The sequence below is a fragment of the Coenobita brevimanus genome, chromosome 46, assembly GCF_032717465.1.
Source record: "Coenobita brevimanus isolate Jiangsu-jjx chromosome 46, ASM3271746v2, whole genome shotgun sequence".
Classification (NCBI taxonomy): Eukaryota; Metazoa; Arthropoda; class Malacostraca; order Decapoda; family Coenobitidae; genus Coenobita; species Coenobita brevimanus.
Window position 1 is genome coordinate 41,351,396 of NC_136999.1, and position 22,589 is coordinate 41,373,984.

At 41.8% G+C, this 22,589-nt stretch overlaps 1 protein-coding gene across 1 annotated transcript in view; it reads left to right on the forward strand.

The window, feature by feature from the left end:
* Positions 1-22,589, forward strand: part of LOC145398705 (putative glutamate receptor) — an 88,541-nt gene that overhangs the window by 55,615 nt on the left and 10,337 nt on the right. Inside the window, exons 5-7 of the mRNA XM_080271507.1 lie at positions 7,561-7,861; positions 7,965-8,185; positions 16,815-16,995. Coding sequence (XP_080127633.1) covers positions 7,561-7,861; positions 7,965-8,185; positions 16,815-16,995 — 703 coding nt within the window. The remainder of the gene's footprint in view (positions 1-7,560; positions 7,862-7,964; positions 8,186-16,814; positions 16,996-22,589) is intronic.

Consider the following 22,589-nt stretch of genomic DNA (forward strand, 5'->3'; position numbering starts at 1 on the left):
TTCAGACCACTCACACCCTAGACCTGTCAAAGGCAGTTATACCAATAGATGCCCCACATGATGAAGAATTGGTTTATGCAAAAATCCAGAAATCGACGAAAAATGACTTAGGCAACTTCTTTAAGAGGGTGACGCTATGTCATATGCAATCCTGAAGTTGCAATTTAATACTGCATGATCGCTTTTGTTGAATGGAGGGTGATACATTATATTGTCAATATCATTTTATTGCCTTGTAATTATAAGATCTACTGTAGTACTGATGGTACATCCAGTCCTCTTTTTCTTGTGTTTTCCTTTACATGTTGTGTTAGGAAAAACTCCTTCACAATTTCCAGGAGCTTTGGTCTCAACAGTTTTCATGACTTTTTATATCTAGAGTAATCCAATATGTATTTGTATTGAAATGTCCAGTTTATATAATTCTTTCAGTTATCTCCACCATTCAGAGTAGTAATGCTCTTAAACTCTGAATTGTACTCTCTGCCAAGTCTTCATATTCGCCTCTTTCCCAAGTGTATGATCTGGGTGGCATGTGTAAATTTGCCACAGTTACTTTCTCTTCAGATGTATTAATCTCTACTGCATTCAGTTCTATTTGGGAGTGTATATCTAGTTCTATTTCTTTGACTTGTAGATTATATTTTGTTAATATTATAATTCTTCCTCCTTTTTTTAAGTTCCTATCTCTTCTCCATATATTGTATTCCTCTAGGTTTAGGGTATCGTTTGATATCCTGGGTGTTAATTTTGTTTCAGTTAGACAAGTAATATGTGGTTCCTTTTCTTTGATATCATCATTCAGCTCTAATAATTTAGATACCATTCCATCTACATTTGAGTACATCAACTTAATCATCTTGTTTACATACTTGTCATGACTTGGGTCTACTACCTTCCTCCTATTTATTTCCTTCTGGTTATGTACCACTTTCGTGCCTGCAATCCATTTACTTTGTAAAAACATGTATTCTTCTCTTCCTCTAATCTTCCCTCATTCTTTGTTTTTGCCTCCCTCTTCTCTTTTAGTAATCCCAGTTCCTCTTGTGTTAGGCATCTGTTTATCCATGCGTTTTTGAATTCCTCTTTTTCCATAAGTTTGTTTGCATTTTTTAGTATCTCCACAATGTTTACACTCTGGAAGGTTAATTTCAGGGGCCTTGTGTTACCCTAGCCTTTTGTGCTCATCTGTGTTTTTATTACAGATATCCTGTGATATTTTCTTCAATATGCTCATTATATTTGCCAACGCCTTTTTGTCTCTCAAAATCTTGTTTTTTATTTCTTCCTCATCTAAACCATTAATTTTTTTTTTTATGCGAGGAAGAAGGAACCAAAGGCCGCGGGCCCGCAATTGTTGTTCCTTCCAAGAGAAAAACAAAATACAAGAGAGAGAGCCAAATTTGAGATCCAATCATTTCGAGATGCCTGGACACACTACGTTTGAAAGACTGGAGATCATAGGAAGCAGGAAATACAGACAGAGGGAGACAGTTCCAGAGCTGACCTGTTGCATAAATGGAGGACTAACGGTTAACTCTTGCATTAGAGAGTTGGACAGAAAAGGGATGAGAGTTTGCTGCTACAGTCGTTCTATTTTATCAAGGCAGTTTGGGTCGGGCCCTCTGGGACCTCACTCTGTTAGCTCTGTTGCCACATCGTCGCCACACACGTGCGCTCTCTCTCTCGCTCTCTCTCTCTCTCTCTCTCTCTCTCTCTCTCTCTCTCTCTCTCATATTATATATTAACTACTACTAATTGTATTTTCTTAATTTTTTCTCTTGTTTTCGACATTTTTTCCACACCACCCCTGAAGTAAAAGTCTACAGGTGCCTCTTTTTTTTTTTTTTTAAATAGCTTCCATGGCGGGAGACTGACCGAGTATGACCCACTCACGCAGGGCTGTCCCTCGTGTCACCACCTGACAACGTCTCAAAGGCAACACTGACAAGTCTTATGAGATTTATACTATACTATAGCTTTTTTATTGAATTACATCTATACAGAGTGTTTAAAATTCATTTATAAGTAGTTGCTAGCTTAAAATAGGAGAGTGAGAGAGAGAGAGAGAGGTGAACACAAATAATTACACGTGTGTCGGCGGCGATGTGACAACAGAGCTAACAGTGTGAGGTCCCAGAGCATCCCACCCAAACTGCCTTCATAAAATAGAACGACTGTAGACGGGTGCTACGCGCCCGTCGTAGAGGTGGAGGAATGCATGAAGACAGTTCAGAGGAGCAGTGACCATTGAAGTAGCGATAGAAAAAAGATAAAGATGCAACAGTGTGGTGGAGAGACAGGTTGAAGGGAGTTAGTAAGAGGAGGAGAGTTAATAGGACGAAAAGCCTTTGACTCCACCCTATTGAGTAGAGCTGTATGTGGCGAGCCTCCCCATACATGAGAGTTGTACTCCACACAGGGGCGGATAAAACCCCTGTATAGAGTCAACAATTGTGCAGGTGTAAAGAAGGAACGGAGTCGGCTTAGCGCACCTAATCTCTTTGAAGCAGATTTTGCTAGAGATTTAATATGATCATTCCAAGATAAGTCTCGAGTAAATAAAACCCCAAACATGTTCCAGAGATGATGCAGGATTAAGCTGAATTTTATTAAACGTTAGTGGGTATACCAGTGGAAGATTTTGTTGGGTTGATAGGTGTAAAAACTGAGTCTTTGATGCATTAAAAACAATTTAAGATTATTTTTACCCCAGTCAGATATACGAGCCAAGTCAGACATTAGGTGTGCCATAGCCTCATCTCTTGTTTGTTTAAGTAACTGCTGAGATGGAGGTTGTGGGAACCGAATGGAAAGGTGAAGGGTGGAGTCATCAGTGTATGAGTGGATAGAGTTAGACGTACGGCTTAGAAGGTCACTGATGAATAAAATGAAGAGAGTTGGTGATAGGATAGAGCCCTGAGGAACACCACTGTTGATAGATCGAGGAGAAGAACGATGGCCGTCTTCAAAAGCGGGTATAGAACGACCAGAAAGGAAGCAAGAGACGAAGGCACAGATAGAAGGATAGAAACCATAAGAGGGCAGTTTGGAAATTAAAGTTTTATGCCAGACTCGATTGAAAACCTTTGAGATGTCAAGTGCAATGGGAAAGCTTTCGCCAAAGTCCCGAAAGGAGGATGACCTGGAGTCTGAAAGATAGGTGAGAAGATCGCAAGTGGAGCGTTCCTGATGGAACCCGTACTGATGATCAGAAAGAAGGTTGTGATAGGAAAGATGCCTTTAAATTTTTCTATTGAGAATTGACTCGAAAACTTTTGAGATACAGGATGTTAAAGCAACTGGATGATAGTTAGAGGGTTGGGAATGGTCACCCTTCTTTGGGACTGGCTGAATGAGAACAGACTTCCAGCAAGTAGGAAAGGTACAAGGTGATAGACAAAGGCGAATGAGTTTGCTTAGGCAGGGTGTAAGCACAGAAGCACAGTTCTTGATAACAACAGGAGGGACTCCATCAGGCCCATATGCCTTATTAGTACTGAGGCCTGTGATGGCAGAAAATTCATCAGCTGAAGAAATTTTAATATCAGCCATGAGGAAGTCAGAGGGAGGAAGTGATGTAGGAACAGCACCAGAATCATCGAAGGTGGAATTGGAGGAGAAAGTCTGAGCAGAGATATCTGCTTTATCAGTAGAAGAAATAGCTACAGAACCATCAGAGTAGAAAAGAGGAGGGAAGGATGATGAGGTAAAGTTGTTGGAAAGGTTTTTGGCAAGGTGCCAGGAAGAATTCCAGTTGGAGAGTTGAGAGCATTTAGTACGGATGAAATTATTTTTAGCAGAGCAAAGAACAGACTTAGCACGATTCCGGGCAGAAACGCATAAAAGATGTGATTCAAGGGTGGGTTGGCTTTGGTACCTTTTATAGACCCTCTTCTTGTTGCAGACAGAATTAGAACAAGCGTGATTAAACCAAGTCTTTCTTGCATTAGTCAAAGGAAACGAGAAAGGAATGTATGCTTCCATGCCCGAGAGAATAACCCCCATAATGCGCAATGCACACTCGGATGGCTCCCGGCCATGGAAGCAATAATCATTCCAGGGAAAATCAAAGAAGTACTGCCTGAGGGCCTCCCAAACCGAAGCTCCAAAGTGACACAGACGACGTTTCTTTGGAGGGTCCACAGGCCCTACCGGAGTGACAGGACATGTTAAGGTGATATGGCTGTGATCGGAGGAGCCCAACGGAGAGAAAAGATTAACAGTGTAAGCAGAAGGATTAATTGTAAGAAAGAGGTCTAGTATGTTGGAGCTCTCTCCAAGGCGGTCAGGGATACGGGTAGGGTGCTGTACAAGCTGATCTAGGTCATTAACCCTTTTAACCGCGGGTGTCATTCCAGAATGACATTGCAAACTCTGGACTAAACCGCGGGTGTCATTCTCGAATGTTTGTGAATATTTTGAATACCCCGCATTTTTTCCGTGCGCCAATTGTTTCAAGAGAGAGTAGCTATTAAGTTCTTTCACTCCAGCCAACCCCCACCTCCCTCCTCCCCCCCCTGGGGCCCCACCTCCCACCCCCTGGGCCCCCCACCCCACCCCGTACCAAACACGCATCAGTATCTGTCCAGCTGTGTGAGCGACAACACTGCTGATGTGGAAGTGAAGTGCAGGCAATTACAGTGCCTTTTACCTGCCTCAGTGAACACAAAGTGGGTGTTTATCGTATGTGCAGTGTTCATATATGTTTATAGTATTATTATCAGAATGAGGTTGGCATTTGGTAATGGTGTGTGAGCGAAAAATAGTGATTACAACACCGCTGATATGGCAGTGACGTGCGGGCAATTACAGTGCCTTTTACCTGCTTCAGTGAACACAGAGTGGGTGTTTATCGTATGTGCAGTGTTCATATATGTTTATAGTATTATTATCAGAATGAGGTTGGCATTTGGTAATGGTGTATGAGCGAAGGTAATGGTGTGTGAGCGAAAAATAGTGATTTTACACCCCTCACTTCTAACGGCTCTGCCCGTCCTGTGAAAGTCAACAAAGTCATGAAACCTACATCAATGGAAAGCTGAAGGTTAGTACTTTCTAATGGTACCTTATTTTTTTCTCTAGCTTTATTCTTGCAGAGTTATTAAGGTTTAAAGGTTTGTTTACATTTGGCTGAAACCCCCGCGGGAGAGGACAGTCAGACCAAAACAATACCCGCGGTTAAAGGGTTAAGGATAGAAAAGGCGTAGGCTTGTTCACCATGTGGATGAGTGAAAGGAGAGGAAAGTCAAAGGTGGTGGTGAACATTGAAATCTCCTAGAATGGAGATTTCAGAGAAAGGAGAAATGGATAGAATGTGTTCCATCGTAGAAGTAAGATCGTCAAAGAATTTTTGTTAGTAGAATTAGGAGATAAGTATACAGTCTAGATATATTTAGTCAGATTTGTTTATATCTGCTAAATCTTTGACCAATTTTGGATTGTTTTGGATATTTTTTTTCACATCCTTTTTAATGCTTTTTTCTTCAACACTTGTTCCTAAGCCTTTCTTTATTTACTTTCACCAATTCAGCATACGTAGTTTCCACATTTTTGTAGGTTTGCATCACTTCATTCACCTGGGTTGTCTTCTCGATATCACTGCTCTGATCTATCAGACTGCTTGCTTGCTTGCTTTTGTGTGTGCGTGTGTGTGTGTGTGTTTGTGTGAACAAAACAACTAAAGAAATTTTGATCTGTTTTGGATTAAAATTGGTGTATGAGTTGACAATCATCGAAGAGATTTTTTTTTTTTTTTAGATTAATAGGTTTAAGGTCAGGATCACATGGCAAAATCAACTTACAGTTTTCATCTGATCTGAACAAAACGTGGAAGGGATGAGGTTAACACACGGGCAGATATCTATTTCGAAAACAGTCAAGGTCAAGGTCAAAGGGAAAGGTCACCGGGCAAAGTCAGCTCAATCTTGCTCTGATTTGAACCAAACTTATTGAAAGGGTTAAGGCTTAGGCAAGCATGAAGTTATTTGATTCTGAGAGTAATTTGTTGAAGGTTAAGATCACAGGCCAAATTAATATCATCGGCCCATAGACCAGCTGTTGGCCGTGTGTACTGCATTCTCTTAAGTGTTACTTTTTGTTTGATTGGTGTGTCTGGCAGGTTGTTCAAAGACTGACATGTACATAAGAGAGTCTGCGTAACTCTCCCAACAACTATACATAAACAATGGGTATACTGAAGTCACACTAAGCTAATTGTTTCCTTAATGTACTAACAACAGAGTACCATCAGCTAAAGACGTGTCATCTCTCTTGCTTTTCTGCTTATGATCTTTGAAAATTAGTCTCCTGAATCTAAAGCAAATGACATTGATGACACTGATCTATGGCCAAATAAAGTAATCAGTGTCATTTGCTGTAGAATCACCAGACTGAATTTTAAAGCCCTTGGGGAAGGAAGTAGGACAGGCGACGGGACTTTTGTTGTCAAGTCTACAGTGCATAAAAAAAATTATTGAAACAACTTTGTGGTAAACAAATTGAAAATTTACAATGTGATGCTAAACACGACTGAGGCCTTGTGACACATGTTGGCAGCCCTGAAGATGGCAGTTTCCATGTGACATATCTCTGCTATGTGTTATCATAGGCATTTCCTACAGTTGTGACGCTTCAATGCTAAATTTAATACTTATGTATAATTATTATAGAGATGAACGTTTGATTTCAAAACTATTAACCTCGAAGTGAAGATACAATTTTTAGGCATTGCATCTAATGAAAGAGAAATACACTGAGGTGGTTTGGACATGTGGAGAGAATGGAGAATGAAAGACTGAATAAAAGGGTGTATGTAGGTGAAGTGGAGGGAGGGAGAGGGAGGAGGAGACCGAAGATGAGGTGGAGGGATGGAGTTGAGAGGTATATGAAGAGGGGGGATTGAGTTGGAGGGAGAGCAGTCAAATGGTGGGTGACAGAGCGACTTGGAGGCGTTGTGTCTGCAGCCACCCTTTGCGGGATTAGGCCATTCTATAGATAAATAGAATAGACATAATGAAAGAGACTGTTTTTACTATCACTTTGATCCAATATTCAGTTTTCCCTCATTCAAAGGTGAACTTACTAAATTAACAAGAGTTCTTTATATCATTCACCAGAACATGCAAAAATGTCAAGGTTTACACAGTACACTATACACAAAATAATATATACTTTGTTTTTTTGTTTTGTTTTTTCAATTCCTTATAGAGTAATTACTAATGATCATATTTTGATCTTTATGTTTGTTTTCACCCGGTCGTTTTATTAAAGAAAATGAATATTTCAATAAAATTAAAGGGGACCCGTAAACTGCGGAAGAACTCCCGTGGCATTATTTATATGTTGTGAGAACGACTCAGTCGGCTAGTGTGCGCATGGTTGTGAAATTAGGAGTAGAAAATTAATAAATGATGCAGGGTAGACACTGATAACGCTCACTACACCATCCCCAAAATACACAAGATATCATCCCGCTAAGTGGAAATGGAGCGTTATATATGGACCAGCCTGTATGTTCAGCTAACTGCACTTTTCTTCAATAACTCTTCTCTGTTTCAGGAGGCTGATATCAGTGGTGGGCCACATGGCATCATAGACGAAAGGAAAAAGGATTTCCACTGCGGTCCTATTGTGTTTATGACGCATCATACAATTTTAGCTGCCCGTGGTCGCCCTGAGGTGGACCCGTGGGGCTTCCTGCTGCCTCTGTCACCGGTAGTGTGGATGGCTGTGGGGGCGGCACTGCTGGCTGTGATCACTGCTATGCTACTCCTTCCTTCTTGCCTTCCTCCACACACTAACCACCCACCAAGACAAGAGACCAACATATTCAACTGTATTCGCATCCTCCTGCAAGAAGGTAGTGTGAATGTCCATATTGAAACTTGCCCTCCCCCCCTCCCATTTATTTTTAATATGCTTCCTTTAGACGTCACTGAATTAATCGCTTTTGTTTTAAACAGATGTGTCTAAGCCATCTGGGTGGTGGTGGTGGGAATATGTGGTGCAAGGGGTGTGGATGCTGGTCATGGTGGTGTTAACACAAAGCTACGTTGGTAATCTCATGTCTCTCCTGGCTGTCAGACACATCAGTCATCCCTACCAGACCCTCAGAGATGTCATTAACGATCCTAATATGAAAATACTTATCATGGCTTACCTCCCAAAAATGGCATTATTTAAAGTAAGGACCACAACATTTTATTTACAGTCAACAGTTAAACTGTAGATATTGACACTGCAATACTCCTTTTACCTTATCTTAGTTCAAATAGTCCTCCTTTCTTTAGCTTATATCACACAGTTTAGTAGCAGAGAGAAGCAACCCTAGTACATTCTGTCCCTTGCACTTCTTGACCCGCATCATAATGCAGCTTTACTTTATTGTTACAACTAATCAGTGGAGAACTGGAGATGGAGAGATGACAAAGGCTAAAGTAGAGAAAGTTTATTCAGGCAATATTTACTTTAGGGGTCCTTCTCTTCGGCGGGTTTCCTCCTCATCATCACCTTGTTTTTATGCTGTGTGGGATTATTTGATGCCGCAGATTGTCGGAAACGCGTTTTTAGATACTAAACAGACCTCATCAGTCCCTGCATAAGATAAAGGGAACAAAGTGTGTTTGGTTAGGGATGGGTGACATTTGTTGTGCAAGGTGAAGTAGTGCCGTATGAATACGCAATAATCCAACTGGTTAAGTTAGATGAGGCTAACTTAACTAAAACACACACACACACACACACACACACACGTTTTCAGCAACCGTCAACATTAACCCGCCCCGTCCCGACCACTTTTTCACCACTGGTACCCCCCAATCCCGACCATTTTTGGACCCAAATTTTTTTTGCTAAAACTTTCAATTTTGGTCAGAAACAATGGTCAATCACCAAGAAAGTGTTCACCGGGGTCCGTAAGTGGCCTAAACAGGTATACCTTCGTTACACCTGGTACCGTGTTCTGTGTAGGTGGTCTGAGGCTCTCACGTTTTCTATGGTATTATAAGTCTGGGAAACCAATGAAAGTAAGTAGATATGTATTTATTACAAACATAAAAACATGTGATACAAGAGTAAATTGGATTTTATACAAAAATAGAGTTGAAATAAGCATTGTACCATCGTGCGAACCGAGCAAAATCGGCCAGACTGGTCACGATGAATCGCTAACATTGCTGAATCATGATACATATCATTTTATCTACTTACATAATACATCTCCAATAACATTATACCATTTTACATTTTACTGAACTGTTTTTACGTATTCACAGGCCTTTCGATAACATTTTGCGTAATGTTAGCGCTTATTTACGTAGTGAGTGAACTCGCTGTGACTGTTGTTTCAACTCGTATTGTGTTTTTTCAACTTACATAATACTTTCCTAATAACATTATACACTTTTCCACTTTTGAGAACTGTTTTGAGATAGTTTCAGGCCTTACGTAAATATTTAGCGTAATAATAGTGCATAATAATACAGACGGTGAAGTCGCTATGACTACTATTTCAACTTACAACCTATTTTTGTACTTATATAATACTTCTCCACTAACATTACACATGTTTCCACTTGATATAATTGCTATCACATAATTGGAGACCTTACTATTCTACTGAGCGTCATATTATCGCATATTTACACAGTGAGTGTTATCGCGATATCATTTGTTTCATCTTACACTAGTATTCAACTTATAAATTACTTTCCTACTAACTTTACACCCGTTTCCACTTTATATTCTTGCTATCACATATTTACTGACCAGAGTGTTAAACTGAGCGTCATATTTTCGCAGATTTACACAGTGGGTGTAGTTTTGATATCACTTCTTTCAACTTACACTATTTCTCAACTTATACATTACTTTCCTGCAAACATTACACCCGTTTCAACTTTATATAAGACTTAGCACATACTGACTGGCCTTACCATTATACTGAGTGTCATATCGCCATCCCACACAGTTTCAGTAGTGTAGGAAGTTATGGTACTCTCTGAAACATGGCTGAAGGCACAACGCAACATTGCACTCTACACACTCGTACCTTGTGTCTTTTCTCTGAGTGGCTGGTCTGACTGTCGAGTGCTTGCATACATGGCAGCAGCGCTGGGGTTTACGACGGTTTGGTTCGGAAGGGATTGTGCTAGGATAGTGGCGTCCTGCGAGGCGTAGGGGAGTCTGGGCAGCCATGGGGGTGCGGGTGCGGTGTGTGGGTCTGTCCTGGGCATGCCTGGCGATTATTTCACGTGCCAGCTCCCTCACAAACCCCTCAAAGGTCTCTGATACTCCTGTTGTCATGGCGTGCAGGTAGTGTGCGTTCAGGACCGTGATGTCGAGCAAGTGGAAAAAGAGCTTTTTGTACCACTTCATCGTGGTCCTGGCACAGTCAACACTGGAAATCATCGAGTCTGACTGATCCACTTGCCTCATGTTCAGATTATAGTCAAGTACAGACTCGGGTTTCCAGACATTGCGCCTCCTCTCGCTACAGTGATTAACGGAGTCTGTGCGGTGCATCAGCGGGCTGTGTACAGTTGATAGGAGGCAAACTTCCCTGTTGTGGTTCCACAGGGTGGCAAGGATGTTATTTGCCTGGAAGAAAACCACCTCGTTCTTGTCAAGTTTCCTTCCTATCTTGACCATATGGCGACGGTTTCTCTTGACTGTACCACAGACTCTGGTGTCGTGTTGGTGGAGGAACGTAGCGAGAAGAGGGCTAGTGTACCAGTTGTCCAGGTACAACACATGACCACGATGAAGGTACTCCTCTATCATTGTCTTCACCACGGCCCCTGAGAGTCCTATACTACGATCTTCTGTTATATCTGTCTGTGCGCCCGTGTACAAGACTATGTCTTGCACATAACCAGTCTTACAGTCACACATAACAAAGATCTTGAGCCCGAAACGGTGTCTCTTGCTGGGTATGTACTGGCGAAAGGAAATATTGCCTATCCACAACACAAGACTCTCGTACATGACGAGGTCTCTGTAAGGATAAAATGAGGAGCGGAACATTTCCCGTAAATGATCAAATACAAGCCTAATTCTCCTCATTTTATCAGTGTTATTAGCATTAGCTGGATCTTCTGCATCAAAAAAGTGGAGGCGGCCGAGAATCTGCTGAAATCTATTACGACTCATCACCTTTCCAAAGAAAGGTGTGATGGTCATTGGGTCAGTGGTCCAGTATGCAGGTACTGTATTTGATTTTTTCTTACAACACCCATCAAGAGAACAAGGGCAAAAAATAAGAACATCTCAGAAATTGTCACAGGATAGTCATATTGCTGGGAATGCCTGCTCGTTGTTCCCAAACGTTCACTTTCACGGCGCTGTGTTCGTGAAAATATGTTTGTCTGTTCCACTATGCGCCCCACAAACGCCTCCCCAAAGAACTAGTGGAAGAAATCCACCCTAGTGGAACCAGCATGCACACCTGGAGCCGTGCAACCAGACCGCCACTCCTCAGTGAAAGGGTGAATGATGGGAGTAAAATTACTCCCATCTTCCCAGTTCCACGAGACACCACCGTCTCCAGCCATGGCCCCATCATCGCCTTCATCAGGGTGGGGAGGTGAGGGTGGTGGGGGAGGTTGGGGAGGTGGAGAGCGGCGCCTTTCATCACTCGCACTTCTCTTCCCTCTCCCTTTTCCTTTACCCTTTCCCTTCCCTTTCCTTCCTTTCCCCACATCCTGGGGCTGTGGGGAGGAAGTTTGGAATATTGTGGGGCGAAAGACGTGCTGGGGAGTGGCTCCACCTCCTCTCCCCTAGGCCTACGTGCACCACGTGCTCGTGCTGCCTCCCTCACACCACTTTCCCTTTCACCCCGCACTCCCGCCACACCACTTTCCCTTTCACCCCGTGCTCCCGCCACACCACTTTCCCTTTCACCCCGTGCTCCCGCCACACCACTTTCCCTTTCACCCCGCACTCCCACCACACCACTTTCGACTTCCCCAGACAAAACACTAGGACCATACCAAATTTGCCTTCTCGCCCCACCTTCTGATCCACGGGGTGAGATTTTTTCCTTCCCCAACCATGAGGCGATATCATGTCCTAAGCCGCCGTCATCGTCATCGTCCTCATCCTCGTCCTCATCAGAATCTCTCTCTAGGGGATGGAGAGAGGTCCGTGCAGGTGGTTTGGGTGCAGGCTGGCCTTCCCTTGCCTTACGATATGTCACATACCGCTTTTTCCGGGGCGAAGGGACCTCCTCATCACTGCTTGTTATTTCCTCCTCAGGCTGGACGTAATCTCGATCCACCACATCATCATCAAGTGGAGAATCACTATCTCCAGTGAAGGCATCCAGGGCGGATTGTATTTCGTCGTCTGAGAGACCTTTACGCGCCATGTCTGACCTGGGTCACTGCTAACAGGTGAGTGACCGAGACAAGGGCAAGCGCGGGTCACACGGGGTCTGGGACGCTGCCCGCCTGGCGGCAGGTAGGGGAGGCTTGGGTAGGTGGGCGAATCGAAAATCTCGCGCAAATTTTGAAAATTGTGGAAATTATGAACCTTGCAATTGCAGGACGTTAAAGTACGTCGACGGGATTGGCAGTGACAAAACATGAGGGTGTGGAAGAACATCGACGGGACGCCGCAGGTTAAATCAACCATTCACAGCATAAAAACAAGCTGGCGAAAAAGAGAAAACACAGAAACAGTGGAGAACGTAAAGTAAATACTTACCATGAACTCTGTCATTCTGTCCATCGATGTCAGCTTACTGAAATCCCGGAGAGGGATGGTAACAAATGAATCGCCTCTGTCACTCTGTCCTCTGCCACTCACACACCCCTCTCTCATATACCATACCACTCCTCCCACTACTCTGTCTAGTAACAAAATGTATGCATGCATGTATGTATGTATGTACGTAATTACTTTTTGTATGTGCACGAGTCTAGGCACAGGCATAACAGTCCGTTCCGTGGGGCCCAGCTGTCCTCCCACGTATCATACACTTCCACGTCACCACTTCGGCTCAAAGCACCCACTGTCGATACTGAATACATAGTAGGGCTGTCTCTTACAGGGCTGGTGTCATGGTATTGGCATTTTTTTTTTTTTTCTGGCGAAATTTAAATCCTTTAAACCTTTCCTGTCCCAGCCGGGATTCGTACCCGCTTCTACTGGGACAATAGACCACCTCTAAACAGACAGCGAAAATAAATATATGCACTCACAGCAAAAAAAAAAAAAAAAAAAATCAGTTAATATTGCAGACCTGTTCACTGGACCTCCTCAATTATGGAATGATAAAGTAGTATTTCAATGTTACTTATCATACTTGTTTATTAGGACTTGGTTTTCATATCCAATGCCCTCCCTGTCTCCCACCCCCCTCCCTCCCACTCAGTAGGCAAATTAAGCATCTGCCGACTTAACTGAACAAAATGCCATTTGTGATCTTCCAGTTTTTTCTTTTAGATTCCATAATGTTTGAACGCTGTATGAAGGAACGCCTTGCGAAAACCCAGCACCTTGCGAAAACCCAGATCTTACGTATGGAGTCTGTTGTCCTTTATCTTATCCAGGTCAAGAATTCCGTCCTTTTACAGCTTATTCTATGTAGCTCAGTTGTAGAACAAAACAATATTTCACCTTTAACCCGCAGCATCCCGTCAACGTTCTTTAACGTCCTCACGTTTTGTCACTGCCAATCCTGTCGACGTACATAAATGCGAATCAATTGCAAGGTCCCTAATTTGCACAATTTTCAATTTTCGCGAGTGATTTTTGGTACGTATACACGTGACACCTTCCTCTACAAGATGCCAGGCAGGGACAATGCCTTACCCAGTATGACCTCTTCCACCACCCCTGCATGCCACTGTCTCAGTAATTCACCTGTTATCAGTGACCTAGCCAGTAAAGCCATGTCATGCCACGGTACGAAAATCAGGGCCAGAGTGATTCCCCAATCAATGACAATGTGGAGGACAAACTTTACATAGCATTAGAGGAAGAAACAGTCAGAAATGATCATCAGGTAATGTGGCAAAAAAAGGTCAGGTATGGTGATGAGTTAGTGAGTGAAACAATGCTTATAATGCCTATATTACTGCTTGAAAACCAATATACTCTCATACTACATATAAATTCGTACCAAGTAAATAAATAAATACCGTTTATGAGTGGTATGAAATAGTTATCCTCCCATAGAACTCGTTTTCATTGGTGCCAGCCTGTTAGAAAACCCTGTAAGGTCAGGAGGTACTCCTACCTGTATCGAGTATTTAAAACCTCAGGTGAGCGATTTCTCTATGAATTTTCGATGTTTCTCACCAAAACCGGAGGTTTGAGCCAAAAGAAAAAAAAAATCCAAAAATGGTCGGGATTGGGGGGAGTCAGTGGTGGAAAAGTGGTCGGGATGGTGCGGGTTAAATCCGTTCCATAGCACTTTGTTTGTGACTAGCATCATATTCAAGTGTTAATCTATTGTTAGAAGTCAGTATCCAAGATGAAGCGATTTCAGTTTTAGCCCAAATTAGAGTAAAAAGAGTAAAGTGGAAGGTTTCTTGTAGTCCACACTTAGTTTATGTCCAGGGCTTAGATACTCGAGCATATTCACTACAGATATGGTGTCTTAACTTTGATTTCTTTTTCTTGGAAGAATTAGAGATATGACAAGACAGCTCCTTTCCGTGTGCTTCCTGAAGAAACAGGAACAATCTACGGCAACTGTTCTAGTACCTAAGATTTGCTTTTTTGTAAGATTAATTCGAGATTTCAAAACATTCTGCACACTTTATTCCTTAACCTTCTTGCGGTAACAATTATAAACTATGATAGGGAAGCGATGGCAAGCTCGTTTGAAGATCCCACACCGGATGAGCATGGGACTGCAAGAGCAACAGCAATAACATCTACACTCTTTTTACTTTAACTTGGCCTAAAATTTCTCTTTTCTTATCGTAATTGTTGAGTTACAACAATAGGTTAACATTAAGATATGATGCTAGTCATGAAGCAATGCCAAGGAGAGATCGTAGAACCATACTTGTTTTGTAATTTCGCTAAGCAGACTTTACTGATCTACCATAAGAATCGCCAATAAAAAAAAGAAAAAGAAAGCCAGTACCACTACACCAGTCCTGTAAGAGACAGCCCTACTATGTATTCAGTATCAACAGTGGGTGCTTAGCGCCGAAGTGGTGACGTGGAAGTGAATGATAAGTGGAAGGATTGCTGGGCCTCACGGAACGGGCTGTTATGCCTGTGCCTAGACTCATGCACATACAGAAAGTATATACATACATACATACATACGTATATACTTATTTGTGATGAGATAGAGTAGTATGAAGAGTGGTACGGTATATGAGAGAGGGGTGTGTGAGTGGCAGAGGACAGTGTGACAGAGACAATTCATTTGTTACCATCCCTCTCCGGGGTTTCAGTGTGCTGACATCGATGGACAGACTGATAGAGATCCTGGTAAGTATTTACTTTACGTTCTCCACTGTTTTTGTGGTCTCTTTTTCACCAGTTTGTTTTTATCCTGTGAATGGTTGATTTAATATTGAATGTTGCTGATAACGTGTTTTTTTTTTTTCCCGTCAGATATTAAGTTAGCCTTATCTAACCTAACAAATGGGATCATAGCATATTCACACGGCACTACTTCGTCTTGCGCAACAAATGTCATCCATCCCTCACCAAAAAAAACTTCGTCCCCTTTATCTTATGCAGAGTCTGATGAAGTCTGTTTAATGACAATCTGCGGCATCCAATCACCCCATACAGTATAAAAACAAGGTAATGATGAGGAGGAAACCCGCCGAAGAGAAGGAGCTCTAAAAGTTAATATTGCCTGAATTAATTTATCTCTACTTTGGCCTAAAACTGTCATCTTTCCATCTCCAGTGCCTCGTTGTAACAATTAATTAAAGTTGTATTATGATGCTGGTCACGAAGAAGTGCTAGGGACAGAATGGACTAGATCTGCTTGTCTCTGCTACTAAACTGTGATATGAAAGAAGCTGCAAATGGAAGAAAATTTGGTCCAGGTTAAGATAAAAGATTTATAGTTCGGAAAGCACAGGAAAAATAACGGAATTAAACTAAGAAAAATAATCATTTCTTTAGGCGCTCGCTTAAGCATGTTAATATTAACCCAAAATTGCATTTGAGCATTTTGTGTTATAAGCATAGTCCAGCACGGCAGCTTTTTTCATTTAATAATCACTGGATGGGATAAGTAAGTAAAATCTAGCAGGCTTGTTGTTCTGCTGAATTTTATGCAGCATATTTCAGAGACAAACACTTGGAGGGAAATACACACAGTGCAATAAACGTATTAACAAATGTGTATGCTGATTCAATGACCTGCCTGGTACCACAGACGTTTTCAAAGTGGCGATGATAAAATGACTGTGGGAAGCAGAGATATAGATAAGATCAAGTGAACATTTGGTAGACAGTAGAGCTGAGACAGGAGAGTACCTAGGCACTGTCAACGTTAATTTCACATGATAATTTTCCATTCCAAATGCGATTTGTGCTAAAACTTCCAAATTTATCAGTGTCGACATTTTCAACTATACCTTGTAGACCCGAAATTCGCAAGTGGTTAACTGACTAGATCTGTTGAGTTACTTTAGCTCCGTCAGTGTAAACAGTGCTCTGCTTAGCAAAATTGTGCGTCAGATAATCATTAATTACACAAAAAGCTTAAGTACAACAAAGTACAACATCTTATACGATATATGGGAATAACAGACAGCATTGATATGAATGGTTTCATTACTAAACAATCTACTTTCTGTTCTGCTCTAAGTTTTATTTCTCTTCAGACTGTGGAATCTGGAGTGTACCGTGAGCTTGCAGACCTATTTGACACAGAGCGAGTGACCACCTCCACGTATAACAACTTAATGGCAGACATGAGCAGGTTGGCGAGGCCTGGTACTCATGTCGTCTTTAATGCCGATATGAACTTCTGGAATTTCATGGCTGCAGATTTCTCTCTGGCAGGTTTGGACTCACTGCACCCATGTTCATAGAGCGAGAGAGGGTGCCATGACTTTAACCGCGCGCGCGCGCGCGTACGTGCGTGCGTGCGTGCGTGTGTGTGTGTGTGGAAACAATACTGTACATATCAAAATTTTTTATGCGGTTTCAACCAAACTTTGTGGAAGCATTTAGGGACAGCCCTCGAGGACACCTATATTTTATTATTATATATATATATATATATATATATATTCCAGTACGTTAGATCAAATGTCAAGATCACAGGGCTATGTTAAACGTTGGCAAAATCACCTTAGCCAGTTTTTATTCATTCCAGACCGAACTTGGAGGAGGGGTTGGGGTAATTCAAGAATGAAATATTTTATTTTTTATAACAATCACTGAAACGCCAATGTCACAGAGAAAAGTCAACATAATCAGCCTTTTATCGAGTGTTTGCGAAATGCTTGCAGATAAGAAGAAAAAAATCAATAGAACAATAATCTGTCAAACATCTCAGTCGTAGGGAAAGGACGAGTGCCAAGGTTACAAGTAAAGGCCAGCTAAAACATGTCTGATCTGATATAAACTAAACACAATCGAAGTATTAAGGGTCAGGTAAGAACGAAAGGATTCAGTTTTGAGAACAGTCAGAAGTCAAGGTCGCAGGGCAAGGTCAAAGTTCGATCTGTATGACTGTGCTTGAACAAAATAAACTACTACTGTGAACATTTGAAAGCATTATAGTTCATAACTTACGATCTCTCTCTCTCTTTCTCTCTCTTTGTTTTTGCTAACTCCAGAACAGTAATTTTCCGTGATCCTGTTGGAGTGAAGGGCTAAAATGCGATCCCTATTAAAAACTTCTACTATCAAAAACCACTTTAATGTAAATATGTTTTTAACCCCTTAACCACGGGGATGTCGGGAGTGTGCCTTGCGCGTCCCGCGAGGATAATCGCGCACCAACTGACTTTTTAAAAATATTTGCCAAAAATCAGTTATTAGTCCTAGAATATTATAATTAAATAGGCATATGGCACATACCTTCAGCTTTCTCCTGGGATGTATGTTGAGCCTTCGTTGACTACCATAGGGCTCGTGGAGACTTCTGAGGTTGGGTAATGAAGTCTCCACTTTACACTTCCTGATACCCAGTAATATGGTTACCACTGCTTGATATTATAACTACAAACACTATTCTATGAATTTAAGTAGTTTGGAATCCATATTAAAAAAAAAAAACACACACTGTGAAAGCAACGTAAATTACGAGCGCATACGAGCTTACCACCCACGCTCGTTCTCGGATGGTGTTCTGAGGCGGAGCTGTCATTTATTATTTATAAACACACTCACACTTTATATTCCTAGTACTTTATTACACTTATTTATATATACAATATTTATCCATAAGTTTCTTTCAGTACTAGTAGTTTATTTTCACTCCAGGCATTCACTTTCTCGTTCAGTAAACTAGCGCAGAGAGCGAAGTTTTTACTATCACTTTCTTTACTCCAAGTATTTATACACGCTACAGCAAAGGTTTCACTTTCACTTTCATTACTCCAAGTATTTATGCTTGTATTCTTATATTACTATTTACATTTCTATTTACATTATTTAATTTACATTATTTACATTTCTATTTTATTTACACATTGTTATGCACTGTCACTTATAAAACTATTTTTCACTGTTTAGTTATGTTTACATTCATTGCTTTCACTTGCTATTTACACATTATTTACATATAATTTACATTTCCACTTGCACTGTTTTAGAGTCACCAGAAAGATCATAGTCACTGTCCACCATTACCATTGATAAATTAGCCAGTTCACGTTCCACAGCAGAGTCACTTAACCCTTTACCCTTTCCCACACGAGGTTTAGTAGGGGTAGAGGTCACAGGGCCCTTTGCAGGGGTTTAAGGACAGGCACGAATCGGACTTGGTTCCACCTTGAAAGACGACAGTAAACTGAATGATGTGGCCTAGGGGCAGGGAAGGGTTGACAATGTCTGCGTGGTGACAGCTGCTATTTTATATGCTATGAAATGATTGGCAGGAAATCTATACAATACATAATAAATTAGGTAGTTCCAGGTGAATGTGAATATCACTTAGGCTTCTCCCTTCTTTTCTTATATATATTTTTGTTACGAGGATAGGTCATACGGCATATATCAAGGGTAGATAAACAGGGAAAATTAGCAAACGAGTGCACGTGGGGTGTTGCCAGGTGATAATAATCCTGTTCCAGACATATAGCAGTATCAATTACCTTTATTCTTCCTTTAATATATTACTATGTCTATGAATAGGGCATAGGACACATTTCAATGGATAAAATGAGTGAAAAAATCAGTCCAGGACTTGTGTAGTGCAGCGCAGCTCGGAAGGCGGGAGGAGAGGGTAATGGAGGGAAGGGAAGGAGAAGAGTCAAGGACAGGGGGAAAAATGGCTAAATTGTCAACAGTGGATGGGAGTGCAGATGACATTAGCAGAACTGAGTATAGCTGGACACTGGTAATACTGATAGATGATACAAGCCACCACTTGAAAGCCCAGGCGAATTCAAAATAACACAGAATCACAAAACTGACACCCCGTGGTATGATCCCTTGCTCCCGAGCATCACGAAAGTGACGCCCTGCGGTTAAGGGGTCAAGAAGCAGGACTGCTAGGTAGGTGACACTGGAAAGTTCCCGATGGTTCGTGCATTTTCAGTTGCCTGGGAGAGTTGCCAGGTAGCCTGCTGTTCCAAGCGGAAATATAGTATTTTATTAGGTTATGCATTATTTGTTTTTCTCTCTAATGTTCTATATGGATGATTGTTTGTTAAATCATGTAATATAATTTCAATTTGTATGGTGAGGTGTTACAGTGCTATGTAATGTAAGAAAGCTCTGAAATATTTTGGATGTCTCCGACTTGGAACTGCTGTCGCTTGGAGCATCTAGAACAATTGAGTAGTGAAGAAGGTTATAACGGATGAGGGAGAGAAGTTCAGTAATTTTATGTGGTCTTGTGAAGTTAGTGTAGCTCTTGGGTTGTGAAGCACAGTGTAATTCCTTGGAAACTGAAAGAAAAGCATTCGGGAGCCGAATGCTAATTGCCCGCCAGATTATGCTCTTTGCTAAGCCCAGAGTTTGACCATATCTTGATACCCTGATGGTTTCATGCTCATAACTCAAGCCGTTCATGAGATATAATGGTGCTAAAGGTGGGCAATAAAAAATAGTTGACCTTTGGCAGCCATTTTGGTGACCCTGACCCCAAGTACCCATTTTCGAACTCGTCCAAGGTCTTGGTCATATCTTGATACCCTGAAGGTTTCATATTCATAGCTCAAGCTGTTCATGAGATATAATGGTGCTAAAGGCAGGTGATTATAACCAGCTGACATTCGGCAGCCAGTTTAGAGACCTTGACACTGATCCCGAGTGCCCATTTTCGAAAAGTGTCCAAATTTTGGCCATATCATGATACCCTGAAGGTTTCATGTTGATAGCTCAAGACGTTCATGAGACATAGTGGTGCTAATGGCGGGTGATAAAAACTAGTTTACCTTTGGCAGGAATTTTGGTCACATTGACCTTGACTCTGAGTGCCCATTTTCGAACTTCGCCAAGATTTTGGCTATATCTTGATACCCTGAAGGTTTCGTGTTGACAGCTCAAGCTATAATGGGAATACACACACAAACACACACATACACACACACACACACACACACACACACACACACATACACACACACACACACACACACACACACACACACACACACAGGTGGACAAAAACATTATCGCTCCAACTTGTAAAGGCAGGAGATAAAAAAGGCAATGAATGTCAGAAGACTGTGTTATTTCGACGCATGAGATTATCTTGTGTGCGTTGAAAGGCTACCCCTACTAAGAACATTTCACTGGTTGATGTCCTTCCTATACTGAACTACCACTGTTGGAGCCTGTGGCAGTGTGGGACGATGACGTAAGAAGTGGTGTCAGGAGTTGGGATAGAAAAGTGCTGCAGAGAGTCAAATCTTCAACATGGAGCCAGAAGGTGTGCAGACAACAAGCCATGCTAGGCAGGAGGAGGCATCTCTGGCTGCAGTCATGAAGTTACTACAGACACAAATTGAAGGAAAGAAAGAACTCTGTGAACAACTACAAGCACAAAGTGAACAGCTACAGGCACAAAATGAAGAACAGAAACGATATGAAAGGCTTCAAGAGTCATTACAGGAGCAACAGGAGGAGTTACAACTGAGGATGCAGAGACAGTATGATGCTTTCATGGGGGAAGTAAAGGAAGAACAGCAACAGTTGAAGGAGGAAGTATACACTAAGTTTTAGGAGCAGAAGTGTGATGTATGCAAAAACGGAATGCTGACAGCTTTTAGATGACAAGTTGAAATTAATTTGTGAGGGAAATGAAGCCAAAGAGAAATCTTGCACTGCTGAGCCTCAGCATAGTGTACAGGAAGCAACTAAAAAAATGGGCAATGTATGGTGAATCTTGAGGAATCTGGAGCACCTAAAGGTAGCATTACAGAGATGAATAATCAGAATGTAGGAGTTTTGAGTTCTGGACTTAATTATGAGGCCCCAGTTTTTAGGCCTCAAAAGCAGTGAAATGTATGGCTATAATGGGGGTCCAATTAAAAAGAAACCTCAGGAATGTGATCGTGAAGTATCTTGGGATGCCTACCATGTGCAGTTTCAGTTACTTGCTGATCCGAATGGCTCAGATGATAGGCAGAAGGCAGTGCAGCTTCCTACATGCCTCAAGGGTGCGACAATGGAGATTCTTGGCCAGATATCAGTGGAGGACAGGAACAGATATCAGTCCCAGTTAGGAGTTCTGGAGCACAGATACAGGACCATGTACCAGACTGAGGTATACAGAACAAGGTTTTGGACCCGTGTAAGGGCACGAGGCGAATCCCTTCAGCAGCTTGCACATTATCTGGAGAGTATGGTATACAAGGCGTACCCTGGAGCTGCACATAACCTAGTGGCTATTCTTCTGAGGGACCAGTTCATCGATGGTCTGGATTGCACAGAGTTGAAAGTGCAAGTGAAGCAAGCCCTACCAAGAAGCATGCAAGAAGCATTAGTCAGGGCTCTGGAATCTGAGTCCTACATCAGGTCCAGTACATCCAGTTTGCAGACAGGATGTAATGCAGGATGCAAGGCAAGAAAGGGGCAGATACTTGGAGTGAAGAAATTTGATGGAAGTTACTGGTTGCAAGAAGTCAGAACATAGGAAAGAGGACTGCTACAAGTGGAGGAGGGAACAGAAGATCAGAGGAGGTTGTTAATTTGTGAAAGGTTAAGACATAAGAAGGAGGATTATTACAAACTGAAGAAGGACTAAGAACAGTTACAGAACAGTGTAAAGAAATATGCAATTGTAACAAAAAGGCTTTGGGCATGAGATGAAGTGAGACATTTCATTTCTGAATGTCCAGAGAAGAAAAAGGAGAACAAGAAGAAGGCTGCAGGAGGACAATAGGCAAGTTGGCTCGAGAAACTGGACAAGCACAACTATGAATTGCAGCACCATCCTGGGTGGGTACATGGCAAAGCTAACAGCCTGAGTCATT